General features: G+C 47.1%; 1 protein-coding gene across 1 annotated transcript in view; it reads left to right on the top strand.

Moving 5' to 3' along the window:
- The window catches only part of AOPEP (aminopeptidase O (putative)), a 296,713-nt gene that overhangs the window by 265,668 nt on the left and 13,047 nt on the right, over positions 1-17,998 (top strand). The window contains exon 14 of the mRNA XM_087822613.1: positions 5,361-5,477. Within this exon, the coding sequence (XP_087678739.1) occupies positions 5,361-5,477 (117 nt within the window). The remainder of the gene's footprint in view (positions 1-5,360; positions 5,478-17,998) is intronic.

Genomic DNA, 17,998 nt, shown 5'->3' with positions numbered 1-17,998 from the left:
CTGCTCTTGAGCAGACACTTGCCAATGTACATATTATTAAATAGATCATTTTAGACAGTTAAAAATGTTTATAATTAAGAAGGTGATAGATGAAAGAAGATTATATACTAACACTGACGCAGAGACCATGGTTCGGGGTGGGCAGGGTCAGTTACAATGCCAGTATTCTGATACTTTTAGGATTTTGTGTTTTCTTTTTGGGTTGTGAGGAAGAACTCTTGTTTTAAAGTTCAGTCTTGTGTCCTGTATTCAGAGTTCCTTTGCCCCTGTTTGCTCGTATATTTGTGGACTGTGGAGGCACCTGAGGGTATATAGTGTGGTTGGGCCTGTATTCTGGGAGGAGTTGGAAGGATTTTGGGGGAAGTCTTATAAAAAAGGCATTTTATGTCTGTGAGATTACCTTTTCAATCCAAGGGGCAAAGGAGAATTGCTGTCTCCATTGTGTCCCTACGCCAGAAAGACTTCTGCATGTGACTATCAAAGGTCAGCCGCCTGAGCCTGGTTTGGACCCAGCTTGTGTTGAATTTCAACCAGCAAATCTCCTGCATACAGGAGAATTTGAGATTTCTCCCTCCCCCATTTCTTCTGTTTTTGTTCAGTGTAAACAGTTCCTGCGGTAGAAACATAGACAAATATAGCAGAGAATGCTTTTCTGGAAGAAGAATGCTCCCTAAGCATTTTTTAACCATTTTTGGGAAGAATTGATCTTTCTGTGTAATTCAGACAGACTGAAAGAGAGGGAGGGGCCGTTGCTGTAAATTGAAGTGACATCATAAGTATTGCCCCCATTGATCTGCTTTTAGTCTCCAGCCAGGATAAAAGGAAATGGCATCAGGGAGGAAGCATGCTTCATTTAGGCACAGATCCCAGAGTGATAATGGGGTAATAATAGAACTCACGCCACTGTCAATTGGAGGCTGCATTAGTCTCAGGCTCCTTCCCTGTCTGCGAGCCTCTCGGAGACTTCCTTCGCGGCTGCAGCAGCCAGCTGGGCCTTGAGGGGAGGTACCCTCCTGTGCTTTTGGAGGGGTGCAGACAGTGGGGCTCAGATGTCCATGTGCACCCAGATCCTGAAGTCAGGACCTGCCTGCGCAAGGTCAGCAGTGAGACGCGTCGGGGACGTTTTCTATAGGAGGCGAGCTGGCCCTTTCTGATCCTGCTGATGGAAGAAATGGTGGAGGGCCTCAGTCGCACGGGTGGTCCTCCTGGGAGCCAGGAGTGAGTGACGTCCCCTGACAGCAGTAAGAGGCTTCTGGAAGAGTCAGGGTTTGTTTTCTTTGTGCTGCTTGTCGACTGGGAGGGTGGGTTTAGAAAATTCATATTTTCTTTTCAAGAGTCTTTCTAGAAACTTTAAAAACTGTTCAAAGTTGTGTGGCTTGCCTTAGCTCGTAAGTTGACTGGGGAAAAAAATACCAGGTAGACTTCTCTTTTGCTTTGTAAATTTCTGGATAGTGAGCAACTGTGGAATCCTCCACATTCAGAGCGAGAATACAGACCTCTGAATCCTTAACAAATAGCATTTGTATTGCCTGCCCTCCTGCATTTTGTGTTTTGTATTTGAGTAGGTTTCACAGGGTTGTGGAGTTCTCTGTTTCAAGTACCCACATGACTCTGGCACCCCATCGCGTCATTTTGTCTTAGTTTTGAGGCAGATGCATTTTAAAAATACCAAACTGGTTTCCATATGGAAAAAATAATAACTCTGTCATGAATCCCTTGTTTGTGCAAAGGGAAGGACTTTCTATTCCTGTCACTGTCGAGCTGTGGCTGTGAGCGCCATTAGACCCTCGGCAATAAAGGCAAGCTCTTTCCATAACGTTTGACAGAGCTGCTTTCTGATGAGATAATGCTCCGAAACGCGTGCTGTATTTTCTTAATCACTCCGTAGTTCGACTAAAGCAGTATTCGTCTCTGTCAGTGCTGCTGTATTAAAACACAGTTGGCCTAGGAGTCCCATGAAATTTAATTTGCTTTCTGTGTAGGGGGAGTGCAGTGACCCGCACAACATTGCCCATTACCACAGTGCCCGCCGCCCGGCTGCGTCTGAGCACGCTGGGGATGGCTCTCTCGGTTGCTTTGCAAACTTTTGGTTTATTACATAGTATTTCTTTTTCATCATAGGGTGGCTTTACAGGGAATAAATGTTTATTTTACAGAGAGAAATGTACTGCATTTTACCACGTTTTTGCTTTAGTAGCCTCTTTTAAGGTCTAAAATCTCATGTAAAAGTTATGTAACATTTACTTATTTGTGAATGAAAGATACTGAATTAGTTTTATTGTCTGTACTGTTTGTTGTCTGATTTTTCTCCACTTTTCTCATTGTTCAGAATCTACATTATCCCCTGGAGAATTAGAAGAGAGAGGGTTGAAAGGCAGGTGGCTGCAGGTGGTTAACTGTGAGAGTCGCTTACCGCCGGCCGGTGAGGCCAGGCGAGGGGGCCAGGCCGCCCCCTGGGCACTAAGGAGGGAGCGTCCTGGGCCTGCTGGGGTCCCGTGCTCTCCCCCAGCAGGCCGGCGCTTGCCGCAGACGGCGCCACCGTGCCCGGGAGGGCTACCTGGCGGGCTGTGTGCGTGCCTGCTCTGTACCTCTCTCCAATTAGAGCAAATTAAACTTATTAAAAACCTCCTCCATTCCATCTCAGCTGTTTATCTTTATTCGGGGGGCTTAGCTTTGAGTATTTTTCCATTGTGTAAAAATTAGGGGAGGAAGAAAACTTGCAGGAATCCTTTTTGTTCAGTCTCTGTGTGTAGATGCACAAACTTCTGCCTAGAGAAAGGCTGTAGGAGTCATAAAAGTGAGACTCCAGATATTTTCCTAGGTTCACATATTGGTAATTCTTCGATTTTAAAGTGGAGTTGCGTTTGTTGGTTAAACCCAATTAGGGTAAGTTGAGGACTGAGCTCGTCTTCTTCCTCAAGGGTGTCTTTCCTCTGTGGGTCTCTCTAGTTTAAACCAAATCCCGAATGCGAGTTCTAACAATAGACCTCTTTGTAAGTGTGGGCACAGAATAGGGAGATGCTTTTCTTTCTACTCTGTCCTTCCCTGTAATTCTGCAAATTGCCCAAGCTGGTTCCTGCTGTATTTAGTTAGTGAACCAGATGCCCACCCCCAGCCCATGGGTGTTCTGCTCTGTATCAGGCTGGGCCCTTTCCCAGAAGCTGTCTTCTGCATCCAGTGTGGCCTCGACATTTGGGCTGTTGCTACCCTGGGCTTGGTTGCTACCAGTTTTAAGAATGCCTGTGGGGGTACAGGGCTGTGTGGCTACTCTGACCCAGTCTGGGGCCCTCCCCTCTTCACCCCCTGTAGAAGTAGGTGGGCTGCCGTTCCAGGGGTGCCCCGGCAGGCTGCCTCGGGTGGGGGTTGTGTGGAGCATACTTGGGAAGGGGACGGGTTGGGTAGGAAGAGACGTTAATGGGGGAGAAAGGGCAGGCTCTGTGAAGAGGCTGGAGGACTGTCAGGGAGTAACCTTAGGGGACTGAGGGATGCACTAGGGGCCAGGCTGAGGGCTTAGCCTCCACCAGCAAAGGACCCCTCTTGGACCTCAGGCAAGGAAGATCCAGAGAGGGAGGCTGCAGGGCAAGATGGTCAGGAAGGAGGGCCGGGCAGCCTGGGTGCTGGACGAGGTGCCCAGTCTGAGGACCCACCAGTGAAGGGCTCACGGTATGACTGGGTGGGGAGGCTCTCTAGAGGCTGGTGGCCCTGAATTTGTCCTGTTTTGTAAAACAGAAGATTTCTTTTAATACCGTAAAAGTATGCTCATATTCTAAAACTATAGAAAATGGAAAACTGGCATTTTCGTTTCTGGCTGTTATGTAGTAATTATCTTCAAAGCATCTTATAAGCACGACTTCTCCGGAAGGATGTAGTCAGTCCTCTGAGCCCCTGTAGAAAACCACACAGGTCAGTGTTGGTTGTAACCCTCTCTTTTGGCCGAAGGCACCTGGTTTCTCCTGTCAGCCTGAGAAGATCCCCAGGATTCTTAGGTGCATGGAGGGATATTATGAAATAAAAATGCCCAAGGATCAAGGGCCGTGTATCTGTGCCTGTGTAGGGAAGTGGGTTGGTTATGTTGGAACTTAGAAGGGCGAGATGTGGGCATACAGAAATGCTTGCTTTGTGGAGTTACATGGTGAGTGTCGTGCCTGCAGTTCACCCGGTTTCCCCCATGTGCATTCTGGAAGGGGGGGCAGGCAGAGTACACACTTGGGGCAGAGAGGTAAAGAGACGTAGGGAGAGAAGCCAATAACTATTAAAATTTCTTGAGAGTAACAGAAAGTAGGGGTTAAAATCCAGGTGTTGTCATAAATATTCTGTTGGCCTAGGAGTGATTTGCAGACTTGGAAGTTTGGGTTTCACAGATGGATTTTTGGGGCATAAGTAGGGAAGGAGTAAAGCTAAATTTTAAAACCTTGATTTTAGAATAAATACGTTTCATTTCCATCAAGATGTATCCTAAATGTATTCTTTCCTCCTCTTACAGTTGGTGAGTGCTGTCCATTCTAGGGGTACACTAGGCACTGGGGCACAATAAGGAATACAACAGTTTTATATTCTTGGATTCACAAATGTTTGTTCATAAAATACTATTTTTGTACCATATAAAAACACCCTCCTCTCTTTGCCCTTAACTATGTAACACCAATTTTTACCTACCCTGTGTGAAAACAGGAATATGGTGACCGTGTGTGTGTGTGTGTGTGTGATCATGTTTACAACATTTTAAAGTTTTTTAATGGCATAATAAACATAGTTTTTATAAGGGAGGGTTTGTGAGACATGGCTCTTGTTGAATTGCATGCTCTTTATTTCTTGGTGTACATTTGCAAGGTTCAAGTGGTAAGGAAGGGAATCTGAAAGCAGCTTATTTCTGTTCAACTTCCAGGCCTAAGATCAGGTGGTTTCTTGACTCTTTGTCTAGGTTAAATGACATTTTTGGCATATGTTTGCCATAAAGGGATCTAATCAACTATGAGAATGTTTTATGAAGATAAGTATAGTTTTGGTCATTTCACAGTGTATGTATATTAAATCATCACATTGTACATACACCCTTTAAAAACAAACACATACAACCTAAAAAAAAAAGAAAAAAGATAACCACAGTTTTGATCTGCTCTAAATATAGAGACATAACAGGCCTCAGAGAGCAGGGCTTGCTCAGGCCCTGGAAGCAGTATTGTTGAGAATATAGTGCAAACCCGGGGGTTCCACCAAAGTCTAGTCTTCAGTCTGTCCATGCTTCACACATCTGTTGAAGTGCCCAGGTTGCCCTGGGCTTGCTGTCTTTGTTTTAAACGTTTGGGTTTAATTTCTTGTAAGCTGAACAGCATTTTCACTGGCTATTGGTTTTTCCTCAGCTCCTTCCAGACCAGCTGGTCCTGCTTCTGGAGCATCTGTTGGAGCAGAAGACCCTGAACCCTAGAACTCTGCAAAGCCTCGAAAGGACATACCACCTCCCCCAGCAGGATGCAGAGGTAACCAGGACCGTCCTCAATGTAAACAGTGGGGCCCTTGCTGTTGTGAACACTGTAGGCCTGTAGCTTCCCAGACTGTCAGAACTGCGATTTCCATCAGCCCTGCTGCTCCCCCGTCCCCCGCCCCCATGCTGTGTGCCTGTGATTGAAGGGCAAGCCCATCCAGCCAAGTGGAAACTGCTCCCCTGGTTGTGCTCCCTCCAGCAGGGGGCCCCTGAACCTGCTTAATACTGGGGTTTTCCCTCTTTTTAAATCATAAGGATGGGTGGACATAAGTCTCCTAAAGGAATGAGCGGGCAGGGTGGAGTGCTTCTGAATTACAGACACGGGCGGGTCCTCCTGTGCAGGATGGTGGCGCCGTCCTGCTGCACGTTAGGGAAACTTGGCTCAGACGGGCCAGAGCTGCTCGGTTGCATTCAGTCAGGACAGGAAAGGAGCCATGTGTAACGGAAATGAAAACTAAATCTAACAGCTGTGGGTTGAAAGCAAAATTGGATGCTTGTGGGAAAGCAGTATGATGTGGTCCTTAATATCTTTTAGCTTATTGTAAAGACTGCAGTGTGAATCCTGAGGTGAGTGCCAGGGCGTTTTATATCTATAAAATAATATTTATTGTATTTAGTCATTTTAAGTAAAATACAGTCACACAGTCAAAAGGAGAAACGTTCTTTTATATATATAAAACTCCTAAAACACAAGTAAGTTTGGTTTGTGTTCAGTTGAAAATAACTGAGCATTTAAAAACTACAGTTTGAGTGTCACCCATCAGGCTGCTGAGCTCTTGGTCCATGGCTGTGGGGGTGAAAGGCACAGTGGATACTGAAGATACAGTGGAAAGGAATGCAGAATAACCTACCGATAATTTCTCCTTACTGATTAAAATGTCAAAATGATATTTTGGAATTGTTGGGTTAAAATGCTATTAAAATTAATTTCACAATCATTAAAATGGAGTAAATGGAGAAAAGCCAGCTTATTATTAGATTAAAAGGTAAGATGGACATTGTTTTACTTTTTTTTTAATCCTCACCTGAGGACAGGTTCTTGTGTATTTTTTAGAGAAAGGGAGGGAGGGAGAGGGAGAGAGGGAGGGAGGAGAAACATTGATGTGAGAGAGATACATCGATGTGTTGCCTCCGGTCTGCACCCCAATCGGGGATCAAACTGGAAACCTAGGCATGTGCCCTGACCAGGAGTTGAACCCAAAACCTTTTAGTATATGGGACAATGCTTCAGCCAGCTGAGCTGCCTGCCAGGGCCGTTGTTTTATATTTTAAAGCCCCATAAATTCAGGAGCTAATTGAAAACCTTCAGAGAAGACACATACAGCTTTTTACCCACCTGAGATAGATCAGACATGCTGTTTATTTCAGCTTATATTTTTGTTTATTGGTATTTCCAAACGCCAGCCCATTATTTTTAATTAGTGTTAAAGATGTTTCTATGTATAGACATGAGGTTAAGTTTAAATTGGTGCTGAGTGCCACTCAAGTGCCAGGCCTCATGACAGGCAGTGGGCCGACGGAGGCGGGAGGATCGGCGCAGGCCCGGGCCCCCGGCACTGTGCCCGGCAGCCGTGAGGTGGCAGACACTGTTAGTTCCCCTTCCTTTTGGCATAAAAACATCGTGTTCTTAACTTACAGCTCAGCTTAGTTGTTATATATAACCTCTTAAACCTTTGAAAAGTATACAGATTTTATTTGGTTGCTTGTTTTATGTCTCATAAACTACACCATGATGCCTAAAGCCCGGGCATTCTCCTCAGCCCGGTTCTCGATGACAGGAGACTAGGGCCTGAGGATGACTCTGCTAGCTTTATATAACTAGGCTGGTTTCATGCGGCTCACCAACACTACCAGGCACTAGGGATGTAGCCGAGGATCACCCTGAGGAAGTTTCTATTCTGGAAAGACAGCTCGTAAGTAAATGAACGAAACACCTTCAGGTGGCACTGGACTAGTTGTCTCTAGATAGAGTATTCAGGAAAGACCATGCAGCAAGTGACATTCGAGCTAGGACCCAGGGGGCCAGAGGTGGCTTTCACACACAGGCAACAGCAAGTGCCAGCACGTGAGCTCGGTCGGCATGTACCAGGACAGACGGGGGTCAGCAGACTCTAAAGGAACAGAGTTAATGTCTCGGGCCCCATGGTGTCTGTCCCAGCTGTCTACCTGTGCTGTGGCGGCATGGAAGCTCCTGGAGGGACAGCACGTGAGCGGACAGGTGTGCCCTGCGTCAGTGAAACTGTATGGACCCTGAAACTTGGATTTCTTTGTAATTACCATGTCTCAAGATAATTGTTTTTGTCGTTCCTTCTTCAAACTATTTTTAAACATTCACAACACTCCTAGCCGAGGGCCGATTGGCTCTGCCCCATCCGGTGTTTGTTGACCCCTGCATTGGGGTGGGCAGGGCCCAGCCCAGGAAAGCCTGGAGGCCAGGCGCCCCGATTTTTTTCTAACAGTGTGCCTCCTTTCCCAGCTCTCTCATCCTGGCACGTAGTTAGTCACACGGACAGCATATCTCACTGACGTTTCCTTGAAATGTCACTCAGAACCAGAAGGGCAACAGGACTTTGGCCAAACGGTGTTTTCTAGAAATTTTTTTAGTTACATGTGATTTATTGTAACACCAATTAGCAGGAATTTAGTTGATTAACCATCTGCCTTTATTTTATGTGACAGAACATTTCATGGAAGAAAGAATTATTTTTTGGTGGAAAAGTCTTTAGGACTCTTAACTTTATTCTCGGTGCTTCTCCTTGACCTGAACAAATAAGGATAGTCTCTTCCAATCATTATCAGGGCTTTTAAATATGTAATAAATAGGGAGCATTTGAGAGCTGGCCAAAGGCCCTGGAGTGTGGCCAGCTGCATATGGAGGGTCGCCCTGGGGAGTGCTCTGCGGGATCTTCAGACGAGGAGCGGTGCAGCCACAGCTCCGATGTACAGGCCCTGGGACTGCAGTGCTGACGTAGGGGTCTATCCAGAGAAGCCAGCACAGAGCAGGGGTGCTCATGACTTGGGGTGGGGCTGTATTCCCCACATTTCCCAGAGGTATAGAAAGGCTCCCCTTGCTCTTCTTTGGGCTGGCATTTTTCCTGAGAGCATATACTCACATGAGCTACTTTTTGAGCAGGTGAGCCTCTTATTTCACGTAGCTCGGTTAGGCTTAGTCCTCAGGGCTCCTTCCCGATTGCCCACTCTGCTGCAGAACTCTTGCGGCCAGAGGGACCTCCTTCCTTCACCCCAAAGCCTCACCTGTGTAGGAAGCTGTCCTAGCACAAACCAGGGTCCTCTGTGTGGCGGTTGCTTCAGCTTGTTTTCTGTCATCCCCCTGTCCCTTCCCTCCTCCTCTCTCTGTGAGTGGACGGGTGCTGGCCCACTGGGAAGTTAATTCTTTATTTTATTTTATTTTTAAATATATCTTTATTGATTTCAAAGAGGGGGAGAGAGAAACATCAATGATGAGAGAGTCATTGATCGGCTGCCTCCTGCATGTCCCCCACTGGGGATGGAGCCTGCAACCCGGGCATGTGCCCTGACTGAGAATCGAACCTCGATCGCCTGGATCCTAGGTTGACGCTCAACCGCTGAGCCACGCCCAGCCAGGCGGGAAGTTTATTTTTAATAATTCTCTTTATGTAGATCAGTACTTGTGTTGCTCTGTGTCTGGCTGTGTTCACAGAACGTCTGGTCTGCTGTCAGGGTTTGTGAGCATGGCGCCTGGTCTGTGTTGCCTGCCAACTTTTTTCACGTCTGAGGTGGTAGGTTACCCGCCATCCCCCCTGTGCCAGCCTCATGCGTGCTGTGAAGCCCGAGGTCTGCCCTGGGAGAAGGGTTACCATGTGTCCGGAACCTTAATGGAAAAGTGCACAAGGACTAACAGAGTAAAGCTGGGCAGGAGAGAGCACACTGTCCTGTGCCGTCTCCAGCCTCTGAAAACTGGGGCCCTGGTGGGAACGCGCGTGTCCCTGGGCCTGGAGAGGAGCGCGAAGTGTGGGCGTCAACCAGCTCTCACACCCTGGGTCAGGCACTGCTAACCAGGACAGAAAATGAGCTGAAGGGAAACAGTTCATAGAAATATTTGTCTTCAGTTTTTGAGCATCTTGGCTCAAATAGAGCCATGAAAGTTTAAAAATACTTTGGACAACTGATTCTTGGAACAAAAGATACTTTCTAAGATCCCATTTTAAGTAATGAATTTTCTGCCCTCTGTAGCAGGTCTCTTAAGCTGTAAAAATAGCTGCCCCGTGGTGGTGAGATGAAGACCCATGGAACGTGGCTCTGTGACCTTTTTCCCAAGAGCCCTTGGTTAACCTTAAACCAACTTTATTTCTACAGACAGCAGTCGAGCACTTCAAAGTTGGGGACACACCTCAAGTAAACTTTTGGAAAATTCAGAAACAGCAACTCACTGTCTTAACTCTTAGATGGGAGTGGAGGACATTAGTCAGAAAGTTCCTCAGGGTAGCATGCCCTGCTCTGATGTTGCAACTGGTAGGTCGAGCAAGAAAAGTAATCTTCTGGGCGAGGCCAGTACCAATTCATCCTCTCACTGCATTCGGGGAAACACTGTTGGTTGAAAGAAAGAAGCCTCCTTGTTTCGGTTGGAGTGGGAAGTGTGGGCATCGGGCCTCCGACTTCCCACCAGTCTTCCTTCAGGAGCACCCCCTCCCCCTCCCCGTGGCCAGCCCCACGTGAAGAGGAGAGTACCTGCTCGTGTGCATGTGAGCAACTCTCCCACGTTTTGATCTCATGCAACGCCCAGGCTGAGCACCTGGTATTGGCCCAGGCATTGACTTCACAACAAACTGGACTTGGGTCCCAGATCCCCAGACAAGTCGCCCACCCTCCCAGGGCCCTGTTTTCCCCGTCTGCACAGCAGTGCCTAGACCAGGCTCCTGGCGTCCTGGCCTTTTGACTACAGCGAAGGGGTGGGGGGGAATGTTTCATGAAACTCTCTTTACTCTTATGTCCTCTATTATTTCCTGTTTCATTTTCTTAAAAAAAAGTATGTTGTGATACAGTAGGTTGATTTTATAATACATGAATGATTCGCAGTCCACAGTTTGAAAAATGCCATAACCCCTTCTTCACAGGACTGTTACTTACCAGCGTGACTTGAGAAGAGTTGGTGAGCATCCATGGTCTTCGTGTGACTTCTGGTGATGAGAGATTCACCATCTCTTCGTTGGTCGTGAAATGGCCAGATTTTATTATTTAGCTGATCTTTTTTTTTTAACCTGTCAGGACTGGCAGGGAGAAAGAAAAGTAGTATAATCTACCCAACTGTTAGGAGCTCCTTAGCATCTGGTGAAAGAATTCTTGATCTGGGGGTTGGTGGGTTTGGCGGGGGCACCTTGCTCTGACATTTGGACTGGATAACTGCCTGCCTGGGGGGTGGGGGGCTGTTCTGTGCATTGGGAGGTTTAGCGTCCCTGATTGTTTGCCCATGAGATGCTAGTAGCAACCCACCCTCAGTTCTGGCATCAAGAACATTGCCAAATATCTGGTGCATGCAAAGCCACTCCGGCTAAGAACCACTGCTCCAGAGCAGCAAATGACTCACAAAAGGCAATTTTTTCATGTCATCTAGTAGTGCAGGACACAAGGTTGCAGCATACAGGGAAGTAGCTAGAAAGGCCATTAACAGCCGTGGAGGCCACCCTCGCAGCTGTGCTCTCCCAGGGCCCCAGAGAACAGGACCTTGGGAGAGGGGAAAACAGACTCTCTCCCAGGAAAGAAAAAAGAAGGAATGGCAAAACAAAAGTAGTGGTAGCAAGTACACACGGAGAAGCCGATTAGTCAGTACGGCCAAACCTGTTCCACCACTAGTGTTCAGAGGGCCGCGCCAGCCTCCAGCACATTCTGCTCTGAAAAAGGACACTTTCAAGGTCGATTGCAAATGGAAAACACCCAGCCTTGCAGCCTTCTCCGACATAGCCTCCTCCTGCTCTGGCCAAGGAGCCCTTGAAAGCCCTGTAAAAGGGCCCCTCCCCTCCCATGGTGGGTTTTGCATCTGCAGGGAAGGTATGGATTTTACCGGGTTGTTCTTAAGGGAACCATTGTTTGCTTGAAAAGAAAATGCCACAGCACTTACTTGAAGTTGGAGGTGGCAGGTGTGATTCCCAGAATGCAGTGGTCTGACAGCTTTACTGCTCATTTCTAAATTTCATCTGAGCCAAAAGCATAGTTTCTGAGAATTGAGAGTAGGTCACAGTTAGCGACCTCTAGAGAAGCATTGAAGGGGTGAGAATAAAGGTTTAGCCAGGAATCCTGCCTCTGAATTCTACAATTGATCAGCTGTGACTCAGTTCATGCCCTTTCATGATAAAACTCCTGCTCGGGGTGAGGAGTGGTGGGGCTCTGTTCCCTGTTCTACCCAGTTGCTTTTTGGTAGTATCTGGCTACAGAATAAACATTGCTCTTTTGTTTTTCTCCCAGAAGGGTTTAGAGGAGAAGGGAGGTGTAATCTCTGGCTCTGTTGCCACTTTAGGAAGCTCACCAGTTTCTGTTAGTAAAATGCCTTGTAGTGAACTTGGTGCCTCCTTCCTCTCTGGTCCACCTGGATGCAAATCTGAGCAGCATAGAGGCAGAAACTGGCCTCATGGACAGAGGACGGGGCCTGTAAGCTGGGTGGGAGGTGGCCTGCGGGCAACGGGCCTGTGCGAGGAATCTGCCCTCTCTCAGTGCTGCCCCAGTGCTGCCTGGTGCCCCTTCCTCTCTCGCTCCCTCCGATGCCTCCCCAGGGCATCGCCAGTTTTGTCAGGAGGCACCACCCTGAGCCCACAAGGCAGGTTTTCAGATGGAACATTAAAAAAAGACCATTTGGGGGCACAGAAGAATGCGTGGTAGTTAGTGAAGTGGTTCTCCAGGGGAAGATCCCGATGGATGGAACGGGCTTCCGGAAAGGCAGCCTGACACCTGCCGCCCAGCATTGGGCCACTTGTCACAGTTTCTTCACAGGGACAGGGGGTCTAGCTCATTGGCCCCTTGACCTGGTGAGTTGCTGATGAATCTGGACTTCAGTAGGTGAGCTATATATAGTGTGACTTACTATTTATTTTTTAAAAGCCAGGGCAGTGCCTGTGCAGACACAGCTGCCCTTTGACACAGCATTGTCGGTCCTTCCCTAGAGTCTGAGAGCTGGCCCAAGTTTGAGTATTTTTCTTTAGTTGCTTTAGACATTTATTTTTATTTTTTTGTTAACACTCACCAGAGGATATTTTTTCCGTTGATTTTTTAGAGAGAATGGAAGGGAGGGGGAGAGACAGAGAGAGAAACGTCAGTGGGAGAGAGAGCCATCAATTGGTTGCCTCCCACACGCACCCCGACCGGGGCTGGGCACAGCGCCTGCAGCTGAGGTACATGCCCTTGACCAGTATCAAACCTGAGACCCTTCAGTCTGCAGGCTGACGCTCTAAAAAGGCGCTGACTTTTTAAACCATGCGCTTTTAATGATGTGGGAAAGAATAGACAGAGCTCTTACATAATTTTTTTAGTTACATGTGTGTATGTTTTCTTTTTTCTATTTGGCTTATGAAACAAATGTTCTAGAAGATTCCCTTCAGAATTGGGAAGCTATCTCTGGGTGTTTCTTCTAGTTTTCTTTCTCTGTTACTCACTGTGGTGCTCCTGGCACTCACTTTCTGTGGAAACCTTGCAATAAACACCACCACCTCTGCTATACTGCAATGAAGAGATTTTTCAAAAACAGGTGCAAATAATGACAAAGTAAAAAACTTCCACCTTTTAGATCAATATTCAGCACTTGTTCCTGAGGCCAGGGACTGTGTTTATTTACCTTGAATTGTTACAGCATGTCGGAGCTGGTCAGATGTTTGTTAAATAATAAAGGTAAAAAAAGTGAGCTGCTGATGGCAAAATCTGCCTGATTGTTCCTAAAAGGTCCTAGTAAGTAAATAGTTATAATCAAATCATAATATTTAGAGTTTGTAAATAAAAGGAAAAGTGCACTTAAAACGTGAGCTTTTAGCTGCAGGTTCAGCCACACTTGATTAGAAAAGTTCCCTGGTGCTTGTTTGGCTTTGTTTCTGCCACTGTCCTCGCCAGCAGGTCCTCTGCAAGGGGCACTGTCTGTCCCTGCAGTGTGTGCCCCCCGGCTCTTCAGACTTTCTCAGGAAGATGCTCAGATGTGCACACCTTCCAGGGTATGAATCACATCACCCTGAGGCCCTTCTTTCTGAACAACCCCAAACCCAGCGACATTTCATGTACATTTTGGCTTTAAAGATCTAGAGGGTGAAATCAACACATTGGGTTTTATTGGTGCTTTTGGCTTTTCTATACCTCCATCAATAGTTCACATACCTTTGTATTAGATTTCTGTACTAAAATCCATGCTAAGAGCACACAGTTGTCTGTGAACACTGCCATTTTCTTCCACAACTGTAAACTGGACCATGTTTTTATGTAATGTGTGCCACAGGTGCCCTGAAGTAGAGGGCTCACTTTTGCCAAAATGCTCAAGTCTCTTTCCAGATGCTTTCTCCCTTCTGGTGCCTTTCCTGCACACCTTCCTCTGCTTTCTCTTTCCATGGCACACCAGGATTCGAGAGTTCGGTTTGCCTGGCCTTGGAGCTGTGGAACTGGGGAACTACAGATAGAAGAAGCCTGCAACCTGCTTGGAGGTTGGAGCAGATCCCTGAGCCTGGCTTGCAGGGAAGGGCAGCCTAGAGATCCACACAGTTCCTGGCGGCTTGTATCTCTTACATGGGAATGTTTGTGCTGGTACCTGAGAGCAAAGAGAAAGCAATTATGTCGGATTCAAATTTTCTGAAGAGTGAAAGGACACCTATTTATGAGCAAATGATGGTATTTTGTTTGTATATCAGAATATGAAATTTAAAAACTAAATTTATGAGATGGCACTAAAAATGAATTTTAAGCTGCTTGGTCTGCATGTTGCTTTGCTGAAGCCTTGAGCCACCCAGTCTGTGTTGCATAGACCTGCTGGTCTTGCCCACCTTGGTGGAAGCAGATGCCCAGGCTGAGCACAGGAAGTCTGCAGGCATTGGGGGAAGCAGCGAGCCGATGAGCAGCAGCCCAGATCCAGCCCAGCTGGCAGGACACCAGGTGGTTTCTCCCCAGGGATGGACTGTGTAGAATAGTACCCTTTGCATTCCCCAGCTTGATTCCTGGGTGGTTTTTAATAACATTTTTGAGAGATAATTCATATACCATACAGTTTACCCACATATTCATAGAGTTGTACCATCTCCAAAATCATTTGTTGACCATTTTCACCGTCCCCTAAAGAAACCTGTACCCTCGAGCTGTCATTCTCGCCTCTCCCCTGCCCCCAGCCCGAGGCCCACACTAATCTTCCTGTCTCCCTAGATTTGCCTATTCTGGACGTCCATGTACATGGAGCCACATACAATATGTGACCTGTGTGGCTGGTTCCTTTTCAGTTAGCATGCATGTTCAGTAATCATCCATGCTTTAGCATGTATGAGCACTTCATTTTTTATCCCCAAACATTTTCAGTTGTGGAGATAAACCACATTGGTGTACTCATTCATCAGTTGACGGACATTTGGGCTGTTTCCGCTTGTGGGCTGTTGTGTTACAATGCTACTGTGAACACTTCTGTGTACAGGCTTTTGTGTGGACGTGTTTTCACTTTTTGTGGGTCTGTATCTGGGAGTGGAATTGCTGGGTCGTGTAGTAACTGTTTAACCTGAGGAACTGCCAGGCTTTCCCAGAGTTACTGTACCATTTTTCATCTTCCAGGAGGGTAGGAGGGGTCCAGTTTCCTCCATCCTTGCTACACTTGCTGTCTCTCTTATTGTTGCCATCCTGTTCGGTGTAAAAGAATATCTCATTGTGGTTTGGTTTTCATTGCCTTGGTACATCATGTTGAACATATTTTCATGTGCTTATTGGCTATTCATTCATCTTTGGAGAGCTGTCTAATCAGATCTTTTGCTCATTTTTAATTGGTTTATTTGCCTTTTTATTATTGAGTTATAGTAGCTTTTTATATATTTTAGGTACAAGTTCCTTATCAAGTTTATGATTTGCAAAAATATTCTCTCTGTGGGTTGCCTTTTCACCATTTTTTAAAAAAGTTTTTTTATTGATTTTTATAGTGAGAGGGAAGGGAGAGGGAGAGAGAGAGAAATATCGAGGTGAGAGCCAAACACCTGGCCTGTGCCCTGACCAGGAATTGAACCGACACCCAACCAACTGAGCCACACCAGCCAGGGCCCTTTTCACTTTCTTGATGATGAAGCATAGAACTTTCAGTTTTGATAAAGTCTAATTTATCTATTTTTCCTTCTTTTGCTTGTGTTTTTGGTATCAAATCTAGGAAGTCTTTGGCTGATTCAAGGTCGGGAAGACTTACACTGTCTTCTCTAAGAGTTTTATAGTTTTAGTTCTTACGCTGAAGTCATGGGATTTATAAGTCTACTTCTCTAGCTTCCGGTATTGGAAGAAATAGCTATTAAGAGAGGAGGGGATTGGAGGGTTGGGTTTCTCATAGAACACGTGGTATGGCTGGACACTGGGCTTAGGGGCTTTGTCCAGTGACAGTTGTCTTTTCCCCCTTCATCTCTCACTGTGCATGGTGAGTCTTCTGACCACATCTCTGGGTCCCCCCACTTCCCTCACTGTACCCTGTTATGTCCTTCTGAGACATAAGTGTCTACACTTGCTGATTACTGGATTTTTCTTAGACTTTATACTGAACTGTATCCTCAGTACCCAGTACTTAATGTTTGGAGATGACTTTTCCTGGCTCTCCGGGTATTCTGGAATAGCAGCTACTAGTGTCCAACACATGGTGGTTGGACACCTGGGGCCCAGGTGAAGCACTGCAGGGGGTGGCCCTCTGGCCAGTGGGTTGAGGCCTTCCTCCTCGAGGATCCCCTCAGGTGCCTTCTGAGCTTGTCAAAGGAGGTAACCCATCCTCACTTTTCTGCCAGTAGTAAAGTCCTTTTTTCAGCAGAGGCCCTGTGTCACCTGTTATGAAATGAAAGCAAGAAGGTGTGGAGTGTGTTTCCTAACTGCAGAACTACACGTGGGAATGAATCGCGATCAGTGCAGTGTTGACGGAAGAAGGGCGAACTGGGCTGTATTTCAAGGTGGACCCAGCGTGGGTCCCTGAGTGCTGACCTTTGGAGCCAGCTGACTTTAATGGCATTAACATCCTTAAGTAAAATAGTGTCTCCATAGCATCTGCCTGAGAGGATGCAGGTGCCGGCCTGTCGTCACCTCTGACCCTGCCGTCACTCCACGCGCTTGCACGTGGCCGGTGTGGTGGTCCCGGAGCTGTTTCAAAGGGCCTGCGTCGCATGAAGGTACAGCTCTGGTTATAACTGGTTACGGCCGGTTGTTGACATTTGGCACGCAGGTGAGAGCTAGGGACTGACTCGGACAGGGGACAGGGCTCGTGCCAGCCCCCGAGAAAGGGCTGAGGGCCTCTGGTGCCTTGTTTGTCGTCTTAACCCTGGGCCTGGGGATTTATTAACCTGGCTCTGTGACAGCAAATAGAGTGACTTTTAATTTCCTTTGGTTAAAAAAAGAACGTTACAGCCACAGCCCTTTGAGAGTCAGATGAGCAAGGTGAGAGAGAAATGGGACGCGCTAGAATCAGAATGCGGATGTTGGAAATCTTTCTGTGACAGCCGTTCAGCCACTGCTCTCCTGTCTTTCTCGGGAGAGAGAGCCGATGAGACACACTGGACCCTCATAGACGCCCCCAAACAAAACCCTGGCTGGAAATACTGTCTGTCCCGGCTGCCTTCCCGCTCCTGGCTGCCGGCAGGCTTCCCTTACCAGCAGTAAACCCACTTTAAAGCAAAGTTAAATCTAATTTAAGGGCACAAATTGAAAAAGCAGGTTTGTTTACTGCGGCGTAAGACTTATTAACTCTCAAAAGCCATGAGCCTTGGTCTTTCTGTTTACAGGTATAAAATGGATCTCTAAATGAGGTTTAATGGGCTTCCCAGATCATGTTCCCGGGACAGGTTTTTTTTTTCTCTTCAACAGTAAATTCTGAAATCAAAAGGACTGAAAAGAAAGGGGAGTGCTTCCTGTCATAAATAGGACGGTGGCATTCTTCAAAGCGTTTTACAGCCTCCAACTGTGCATTATAATTTTAGAGTAGCTGAAAAGCATTCTGAGATGGTAAAAGTAGTGCGTTCATTGAGAAACATTTGTCGAGCACGTACTGGGTAGCAGGCCCTGGGACAGGCCCCCAGGCTGCTGCTCTCACAGGCTTGACTCTTAGTGTAAGTAAAGCAGGCGAACACAGGAGCCCGCCCAGAGAGCACAGTGCTGGGCACACATCAGACGCGGAGAGTGCGGTGTGTGGGGGGGGGGGAGGTGAACTCCGCCCAAGAGACGCTGGCTAAACGCAGGTGTGCTGGGTGAGGCGGGCCCCGCCGTGCCTCTAGTGGGGCCTCAGAGGTCCTTGTCTCTTCTGGGGGCTGTTGACACTTTGGAACTTTCTGTGACACTGAGACTGACTGACTGGTGTCCTCAGAGGGC

This window comes from Miniopterus natalensis, chromosome 12, assembly GCF_054644295.1.
Source record: "Miniopterus natalensis isolate mMinNat1 chromosome 12, mMinNat1.hap1, whole genome shotgun sequence".
Lineage (NCBI taxonomy): Eukaryota > Metazoa > Chordata > Mammalia > Chiroptera > Miniopteridae > Miniopterus > Miniopterus natalensis.
This window is presented reverse-complemented; position numbering and strand designations above follow the sequence as displayed.